Source organism: Myotis lucifugus, unplaced genomic scaffold (assembly GCF_000147115.1).
Source record: "Myotis lucifugus unplaced genomic scaffold, Myoluc2.0 scaffold_1460, whole genome shotgun sequence".
Classification (NCBI taxonomy): Eukaryota; Metazoa; Chordata; class Mammalia; order Chiroptera; family Vespertilionidae; genus Myotis; species Myotis lucifugus.
The window spans coordinates 49,200-58,582 of NW_005872508.1; the positions used below are offsets into that span (position 1 = coordinate 49,200).

The 9,383-nt window shown below is 47.1% G+C and overlaps 1 protein-coding gene and 1 pseudogene across 1 annotated transcript in view; one reads left to right on the forward strand and one right to left on the reverse strand.

The window, feature by feature from the left end:
* Positions 1-3,279, reverse strand: part of LOC102426798 (NACHT, LRR and PYD domains-containing protein 1-like) — a gene marked incomplete at its 3' end in the record, with an annotated part of 51,909 nt that extends 48,630 nt beyond the window's left edge. The window contains exons 1-2 of the mRNA XM_014449851.2: positions 3,255-3,279; positions 1,549-3,163 (exon numbers count right to left, since the gene is read on the reverse strand). Of these exons, the coding sequence (XP_014305337.2) occupies positions 1,549-3,163; positions 3,255-3,279 (1,640 nt within the window). The remainder of the gene's footprint in view (positions 1-1,548; positions 3,164-3,254) is intronic.
* Positions 3,280-5,929: 2,650 nt separating this feature from the next.
* LOC102427120 lies at positions 5,930-7,072 on the forward strand (annotated as a pseudogene).
* Positions 7,073-9,383: the final 2,311 nt, after the last annotated feature.

Here is a 9,383-nt window from a genome sequence, read left to right on the forward strand (position 1 = left end):
TCTGACTGCAGCTTAGGTCTGCTCCCCGCTGGCAAGTGGACATGCCCCGAGGGCTTCTGGGCTGCCAGAGGGATGTCTGATTGCCATCTTAGGCCCAATCCCCAGGGGAGCAGACCTAAGCCAGCAAGTGGGCCCCGAGGGGTCCCAGACTGTGAGAGGGCACAGGCTGGGCTGAGGGACCCCCTACCCTCCAGTGCACAAATTTTTGTGCACCGGGCCTCTAGTATATATATAAGCCTAAGTGACTGTCAGAGCATTCAACTGTCCTACTGGTAGCTATGATGCGCATTGACCACTAGAGGGAAGATGCTCTAACTGGTGGCTATAACACACACTGACCACCAGGGGGGAGATGCTCAATGCAGGAGCTGCCTACCTTCAGTGACTTGGCAGCTGCGGTTCTCAGGTGACACACTGGGAACCAGAGAGGAGGGAGCCCGATTCCTTGGTGTGTCACCTGAGAACCACCCACTGGTAATTCAGGACCCCTTGGGGGATATCGGAGAGCCGGTTTCAGCCCGATCACCACAGACCAGGCTGAGGGACCCCACCTGTGCATGAATTCATGCACTGGGGCTCTAGTCTGAAAATAAAATACCCAAGTCTACCATTACTTTATCTGAGACTCTGTACTAATCAGGTCCACTTGTGTGATCCTCCCCTTCTTAAACTACTATTCCACCTTGCCCACGCCTCTCTTACCATGGACTTTGCACGCTGTTCTAGTTATTGGATGGGTATCTGTCTTCTCTTCCAGATTTGAGTTTGTAGTGGACAGGGCTGTGCTTTACTAATCTGTGATCTTTTAAGAGTTGGTGTAAAATGACTGCTTAATACACATTTATGGAGTGATTCATCTAAAGGGGAGATAGGCACCTCAAAGTACTAAAGGATCAAAGCTGCCACTGAGGTTGGGAACCCGGATGTGGAAGTTAACAGTGTTGCTGGTGCTGGAGGGTAATTTGAGAAATCTACTCTGTCATACTCACATGGTGGGTTTCAGCGGAGTCTGTGGGGCAATAGTGCATCATTGAAACAAACAGGGAAGTTGGTTTTGTAGAGAAAAAGAAAGACTCCTTTTCAGATAGTCACATTCTGAGGTGACAGGGGAGAACCTAGGACCAATGTCATAGTCAACAGCCATCAAAGGGGTGCCTGAAGCAGCTGAGTGACCTGTTGCATAAAGGAAGCATGTGTGAGGGAGAATCAGAGCAGGTGGCTGGATGGAGGGCAGCTGATATCAGCATGGGGGTGGAAGTGCACCCAGGAGAGAAGGTAGCCATTGTGACAGAGACAGGAAGAGAAGCAGCAGTGCAAGTCAGGGCCACAGCAGGCTGCCCAGAAGCAGGGAGGGAAGGTCACGTGGTCATATATTGCTGCAGAGGATCCTAGGTGGACAGAGAATGGGGGTCAGATTTGGCTGTTAGAAGTCACTGGTCACATCAGTCCTTTTAGCCCCTGGGGCCAGGCTCGATGAGAGTGCCCCCAGTGGCCAGGACAGTGATACCAACAGAGAAGCTGGAGAGAGGAGAGAGGGGGAGTACTTACAGAAATGCACCGGAAGTCCTTCCTGCTTGTCTGTGCTGTCCACTCTCATTCAGTTGAAGTCTTTCAATGCGGTGGCAGAATTTAAAGAAGAAAGTGAACAGCAGGAGCTCCATGTCAGTTTGGACACATATCCTCATTTCATTGCAAGTGAAAATATTTTTCATAAAGTTTTCATCCTGAATCTCATAAAAACAGTGCAGCAAATCCCAAGAATGTGGGCCTGGCATGGGAAGGACTTGAGTCTTGGCCAAGTGCAGCAGAGAGCTATGCCTCTCCCGAGACAGGCTGCATTTGAAGATGCCCTCCATCTCTCGCATCCCCTGATCACTCAAAAGGCCAAAAAGGAAACATGTGGTTGGTTTCCCAAACAGGTCACCCCAGTCATATACATCTGTCAAGTCTGTTATAATTTTGTAGTTTCTAAGGCTACCACTTTTCAACTCTCTATCGCCTAAAGCATAGGACATTGCTGCAAAGAACTCCTGGAAGCACCGGTGAATGAAGCTGTAGCTCCGAGGGTTGGGATGCTTTTGAAGAACACCCATGTTTAAGAGAGTGGAGATGTTGGCCCCGTCTAACCCGTGTTTCCTAAAGTCCTCAGCGCTGAAAAGAGTCTTTTTTTGACAGGTGCCTTCAGTAGCCAGAGAGCAGAAGCCTCTCAACTTAGTCCCGAGGGACTGAGCCTGGAGAACATGGAAAAAGTAGTGCAGACAGAGGGCTGTGGTCGTCTGGGAGGTCAGTGAGAGTGGTTGCTCCTGCTCCATCTGCTGCTTCAGGCAAGTGCAGACCAGCCAGGACACCAAAGGCATGAGACACATGGTGAAGAGAGCCAGGTTGGATTCAACCGAGGTAAAGGCTCTAATCGCTTGGCTCTCATCTGTGAAATATTGGAAGAAATACTCCTTCCTGGCCGACTCAGAGAATCCCAGGACCTCCACCCAGCGAGGATGCTTTAATGAAGTTTTGAGCCTCCACAGAGCTGTGATCCGAGCTGTGATCAGCAGGGAAGCCGTGGGAAGTAAGGTTTTCTTCAGCAAACTGCCCAGCAGTGTGTGCACCTGCTGCTGCTGGCTCCAGTGTGGACAGAGCTCAGAACTCTGCTCCTTCAAGTCCCATTTTGGTTCATCTAAGTTATCAAGAATGAAGAGCAGCTGCTCTGGCTGAGACAGGATCTGCCCAATGGGAGCATCAGGAGCAGCCCAGTCTTTTGTGATGAGCTCAGCGAGACTCATGGTCTCGGACTGGGCCAGCTCTCTGCAGTCGAAGTAGAAGACATGCTTGAAGCGGTCCCTGAACAGCCAGCCTTCCTCCCAGGCTCTCCTCACCTGCCTGGCCAGGGTTGACTTCCCGATTCCAGCAACTCCATGCACCACGACAGTGGGAGGCTCCTCCTGGGTACTCAGGCCTGGGCCAAATAAATCTTCAATCTCCATCAAATGAATTTGTTCACCTACCACCTCATGATTCCTTCTCCTGAGCAGGAAGTCATAGCCTCTGGGTTGAAATCTGTGTAGAAGTAGCAGTTGTGTGAATTTTTGGTGCAAATACTCATTTCTCCATGACTGTGTGGGGCAGGAGCTCTCTCTCCTTTGATTCTGGTATTTTTCTTTGATTCCTACAGAAAGGAGAGAAAGATGGAATATTTGTTCAATTGTTTCTCCATTTATTCCACATTTGTTTTTCTGAACCCACTTGAAGCTACACACTGTGCTGGCTGCTGATATGGTACATTCTTGCCAGGCCAGTGGACAAAACAGGGTTTTGAGGAGAAGAAACCAGCTTGTTTTTTGTTTTTTAAAAATATATTTTATTGATTTTTTACAGAGAGCAAGGGAGAGGGATAGAGAATTAGAAACATCAATGAGAGAGAAACATTGATCAGCTGCCTCCTGCACACCCCCTACTGGGGATGTGCCCACAACCAAGGTATATGCCCTTGACCGGAATTGAATCTGGGACCCTTCAGTCCGCAGGCCAACGCTTTATCCACTGAGCCAAAACGGTTAGGGCATTGACTTGATCAAATCATTCTCATAGGGTGATGTTTCTTCATTCTGCAAATATCTAATCTAGGGCTTACACTGCGAGGCACTTATCTAGAGGCTGGGAATAAAGAGTGAATAAAGAGACACAATTGTCTGCTCTCACTAATTCCATGACCTGAGCTATTAGCCCCACTGAGCGTCAGTTTTTTCATTCATAATTTGTAAGTAGTTTTGGTCGAGTGAAGGATATAATGGATGGTGAAGCGGATACTATTGGTTCCTGAGAGTACCTCCTCCGCACCCACCCATTTAACGACATGGCAAGGATATTCTTCTACTTGCACCTGTGGTTTTCTGTCTGAGGACTCTCTCTCAGGCATTGGGTGTGACAGGCCAGAAGCCCTGGGGAACTAAAGCTCCAGGGGGAGCTCTCAACCAGTGATAGATGGCAGTACCCTGACCCCAGGAAAGATAGTACTGTCTCCTGAAGATCCCTAGTTCATTAAACCTCAGTTGCCCCACAATGCAGGTTTCATTGGTTTCTCCCCTTCCCTTCCCACTTCTCTCTCCTAATGGTACTTCCAGGGAACCAGTTCTTGAATAAGCCATCTGCTCTCCAATGTCAGCTTATGGGGGAAACCACGTGGACAGAGGAGAAAGTGGTTTATGAACTGTGAGGAGCTGAGCACATGTCAGAGACTGTGCCCCTGGGAGGAACCTCAAGGTCATATCTTTGAAATATTCCAAGTGGAATTACTGCTACATCCTTTTCCCTTCTTCCCTTCAGAATATTTTGAGTGACTTTCATCTCTCTTCATAGATGAATGTTTGAGATGATGCAAGTGACCCATCTGGAGTCCTGAAGCCCAGTTCATCTTGGGAATCCTGCTGGACCTCCAGAGTATGTGGGCCAATTTTCACCTGTAGCTTGGTGAGAATAGGGTATTAGGGGCCCACTCCCTCCTCTGGAATCATCATCTGAAGATCCACTTTTATTGTCTCCCGTGAGAACATTTCTGGCAAAGTGCAGATCTTCTAATGCATCAATATGGCCACTCTGTGTCATGGCGATGGCCCACCCCACTCTGAATCCTATGTCTGCCTGATGTGCCAAGAGAGGACTTAGGTCTTTTGGTGCCATGTTCTCCAAAATATCCTGGTTTTAATGGATCTCCTAGCATTCCACATATCTAAATTCTCTTGATTTAGTAAAACTTTCAAAATTCTACCCTTACCACCAATACTTCTATCAATATACATTTTAGCATTATGCCTTTGACCAGGGGTTGGCAAATTCTGGCCAAATCTAAGTGTTCACCTCTTGTACAACCTGTGACCTAAGAATGGTTGTTACATTTTTAAATGGTTGAAAAAGTCAAAGAAGAATTATATTTAATGACATGAAAATTATATAAAATGCAAGACATATGAAGAGATGTACATCCAGTTACATGAAACTCATAGGTCTTGGTACAGATTCAACTTTAAAAGGACTTTATTTATCACATTATATTGAAATTGTCAAAATGAAAGACAAAGAGAATATGAAAGGAGCAAGAGAATGACCGATCTCAGACAAGGTGACTCCCAAAAAGCTATGAACAAATTTCAGCAGAAACATCACTGTTCAGATAGAGTAGATGATATATTCAAAGTGCTGAGAGAAAAAACATCTGTCAACTAAGAATGAGCAAAGGTTCAGAAATGAAAGAGCTATAAAGGTATTCCTAGATAAACATAAGTTGAGGGAGTTCATTACCACTAGAACGGACTCACAAGAAATGCAGACAGGAGTTCTCCAAGCTAAAATAAAGGATGTTAATTGGTAACATGAAAATATATGAACGTATATATCTTACTGGTAAGGGTAAATATATCGTCAAATTCAGAATATGCTATACAGTAGTGATGGTGTATAAATAATTCTAGTAGAGTGATGAAAAGACAAAAGTATTGGCTAATGCTGTTGGAGTGGGTGGGCGTGGGGTTGTCAGACTGTAGTAAATCCTGGGAGCTGGTGAAGGGGAGCATGGAGGCACTGGTGCAGGATAGTATGATGACCTTGGAACGTCTTTGGGGTATGCAGTGGGTCATTGACTGATGATCAGGCATTTGATTTTAACTTTTAGCTTTGTAACAGCTTAAGGGACCACGTGAGAACATGTGTGGATTTGGCCCCTGTCACTGCAAACGGTTCAGAGTTTGTATGCTCCTTTTTACAAGTGATTTCCCAGATCACAGTGCTCTGCTGAGATTTGAGTGGGATTTGAGAATTTGGGGAACACCTGCAGCTTTGTAACTTCAGAGGTGTGATCAGTTAAAAAATTCACCTTTTGTGGAGTTGTGTTTTGTCAGTCATCTCTGCTAACTGAGCCCCAAGAAGGACTCCATGAAAGATGACAGAAGTCACTGTTATAGCAAAGTGTGTGTGTGTGTGTGTGTGTGTGTGTGTGTGTGTGTGTGTGGAGGGTGCTAAATTGCCCAAAATGACCAGAAACTTAATTAACATCAAAATGAATCAGCACATGTGGCTACTGAATGACTCCAAGATGTGGTGGCGGGTGAGGAGGTGGCCAACAGGACAGACCATGGTGCTGTCCATCTACATGGAGAGGAAGAATGGCCTGAAGAAGGGCTCCCTCATGAAGAATCTGAAGAATACACTGAGCCTTGGCAATACCAAGAGGAAGACCAGTATGTGGGACTCATCCCTGATACCCTACACCGATGCTGAGTACCCTGCCAAGGGGGAAGTTGCCAACCGTATCTATGACCTCAACATCCTGGACTTTGTCAAGTTTGCCTACATGACTGAGAGGTTAGGTGACCTGTCCCTTGTAAAGGGGTCATGTGTCACTGCCTTGGAGACATGCAGCAATGGCTGGTGATGTGGCAGCTACAACGGGCAGTTGGACCTGTTCCCTTTCAACAACATCCTGAGGAGGTAGGCAGCTGGCCACCAAGTTCCAAACTTACTCAGCTTGCTGAAGGGCTCATCCCCTGTGTCCTGCATGTGGTCCATAAAGTTTACCTTTTCAGCTTGGCCACCGAGAAGCTCAAGTTCGAGAAGGGAGAGACTGTGAAGGTCATAGAGAAGCCTGGGAATGACCAGGAGAGGTGGAAATGCAAAAATGCCTGGGGGCAGGCAGGCCTTGTCCACCCAACTATGTGGTGGTGCTCAGCCATGGGCCTGCCCTGTCCACATTGCATGCCCCATACATCAGCTACCCGGGGTAGGGGCAGCGGGTGCTTTGCAGACAGAGAGTGGTACTATGGCAACAACACACCACCAGGCCAGGTGCGTCCTCAATGAGGGGTGCTGGAGGCGACATCCTCATTGGGGAAGGCGAATCCTCGCCCAGTGACTTGTCATGTGTCTCTCATAGCACCAGGAAAGAACGAACATTACAAGTTGCAGCTTGTGAAGAGTGTCAACTGCATCACACAGCAGCAGTTTCCCACTATGGACACTACTAAAAGGCCCCCATCCTCACCGCGGGCATGGGGAGAAGCTGTACCTCATCAGAGCGCTTCAGTGATGTCCTCCCAGGGCCCTGCCATCTCCAGGCCTTGGTGCCACACTTACTTCCCCAGCGCTGATCTGGTGGCTCCAAGAAGACATGGTGGGTCACCTGCTCTCCTGTAGCTCCTGTTCTGTCCAGTGGATCCTCCCCTACTGGGGTCCTTTGCCTGGTTGATGTTTCTGTCCAGGTTCTTTATTTCTACCTGCCTCCCCTTTGCCATCCCAGCCCCTCATTCCAGGGTTCAAGGCCGCCCCTCCCTACTGTGGTCAGTTTTAGAGAATGAAAGATGGAAGAGGGCAAGTTTGTCCAGTTTATTCTTCTCAATTAGAAACAGCCATAGGGGGACAAACCAAGATGGCGGCATAGGTAAACACTGGAGATTGCTGCCTCGCACAACCACTTCAAAAAAACAACTAAAAGACAGAACGGACATCATCCAGAACCACAGGAAGGCTGGCTGAGTGGAAATTCTACAACTAGAAGGAAAGAGAAAAGCATACCGAGACTCGGAGGAGGCGCAGTGCGGAAGTAAAACACTGAGGTGCAGAGGTGCATATGGAGCGGGCTGGCGGCTGAGGGCGCGGTTGTCGTTTTCAATCGGGAGGGAGTCTCAGGCTCTGGGCTCCAGTTCCAGGCAAGTCTCTATGGACCCAGACTCATATGGGAGAAGCGGGACTGTCCGAGAGCAGCTTTCTCTCTGAGGGGCTTGCAGCGATTTCCCGGACACTGAGAAGCAGAGCCTCTGAGGGCAAGTCTGAGAGCAGCCATAGCTGCTAGCCCCGCCCTGTTGATCCTGTGGGACCTGCCCCGCCCAAGCTTGCAGGGAGGCTTTTGCTGGATAGCCGCAGGCAAAGGCTAGATTAGCACCTCCCTAGAGCTCCAGGAGCCAGGAAGCCCAGAGGTCAGAGTGGGACCATCCAGTTTGCAGCTCCCTAGAAACATAAAGGACACACTCAGGGGGCAGACTCAGTGAGCACCAAAGCCCCATTGAAGCAAGTCTTGCCCCAGAGGGGTCTCTCCAGCACAGAAGTTCTCCCACTGCAGACACAGCTGATTCTCACAGCCAATTGGCCTGGAGGTCAATTCCTCCCAGTGATAACTACAACAATCAAGGCTTAACTACAACAAGACTGTGCACAAAGCCCACAAGGGGCTACACCAAGAGTGTCCTCCTCAGGTAACTGGGGAGGCTGAACCACTGGGCCCTAGAGGACACTCAGCACAGAAAACCACTTTATCAACACAAGGAAGCATAAAAAAAATGCCAAGGCAAAGAAACAGGTCACAAACGACAGAAATGGAGGAAAGCAAACTACTGGACATAGAGTCCAAAACCACACTTTTAAGGTCTTTAAAGAACTGTCTAGAAGCTGCCGATAAATTTAGTAAGACCCTCGAAAAGACTGGTGAGACCACCGATAAATATAGTGAGATCCTCAAGAAATCTAGTGAGACCCTCGATGTTGTGATAAAGAACCACCTAGAAATTAAGCATACACTGACTGAAATAAAGAATATTATACAGATTCCCAACAGCAGACCAGAGGATCACAAGAATCAAGTCAAAGATTTGAAATACGAAGAAGCAAATAACACCCAACCAGAAAAGCAAAATGAAAAAAGAATCCAAAAATATGAAGATAGTGTAAGGAGCCTCTGGGACAGCTTAAAGCATACCAACATCTGAATTATAGGGGTGCCAGAAGAAGAGAGAGAGCAAGATATTGAAAACCTATTTGAAGAAATAATGACAGAAAACTTCCCCTACCTAGTGAAAGAAATAGACTTCCAAGTCCAGGAAGCACATAGAACCCCAAACAAAAGGAATCCTAAGAAGACCACACCAAGACACATCATAATTAAAATGTCAAGAGCAAAAGACAAAGAGAGAATCTTAAAAGCAGCAAGAGAAAGAAAGTCAGTAACCTACAAGGGAGTACCCATATGACTGTCAGCTGATTTCTCAACACAAACTTTGCAGGCCAGAAGGGAGTGGCAAGAAATATTCAAAGTGATGAACAGCAAGAACCTACAACCAAGATTACTTTATCCAGCAAAGCTATCATTCAGAAGTGAAAGTCAGATAAAGAGCTTCACAGATAAGGAAAAGTTAAAGGAGTTCATCACCACCAAACCAGTATTATATGAAATGCTGAAAGGTATCCTTTAAGAAGAGGAAGAAGAAGAAAAAGGTACAGATACAAATTATGAACAACAAATACACATCTATCAACAAGTGAATCTAAAAATCAAGTGAATAAATAATCTGATGAACAGTATGAACTAGTGATTATAATAGAATCAGGGACATAGAAAGGGAATGGAC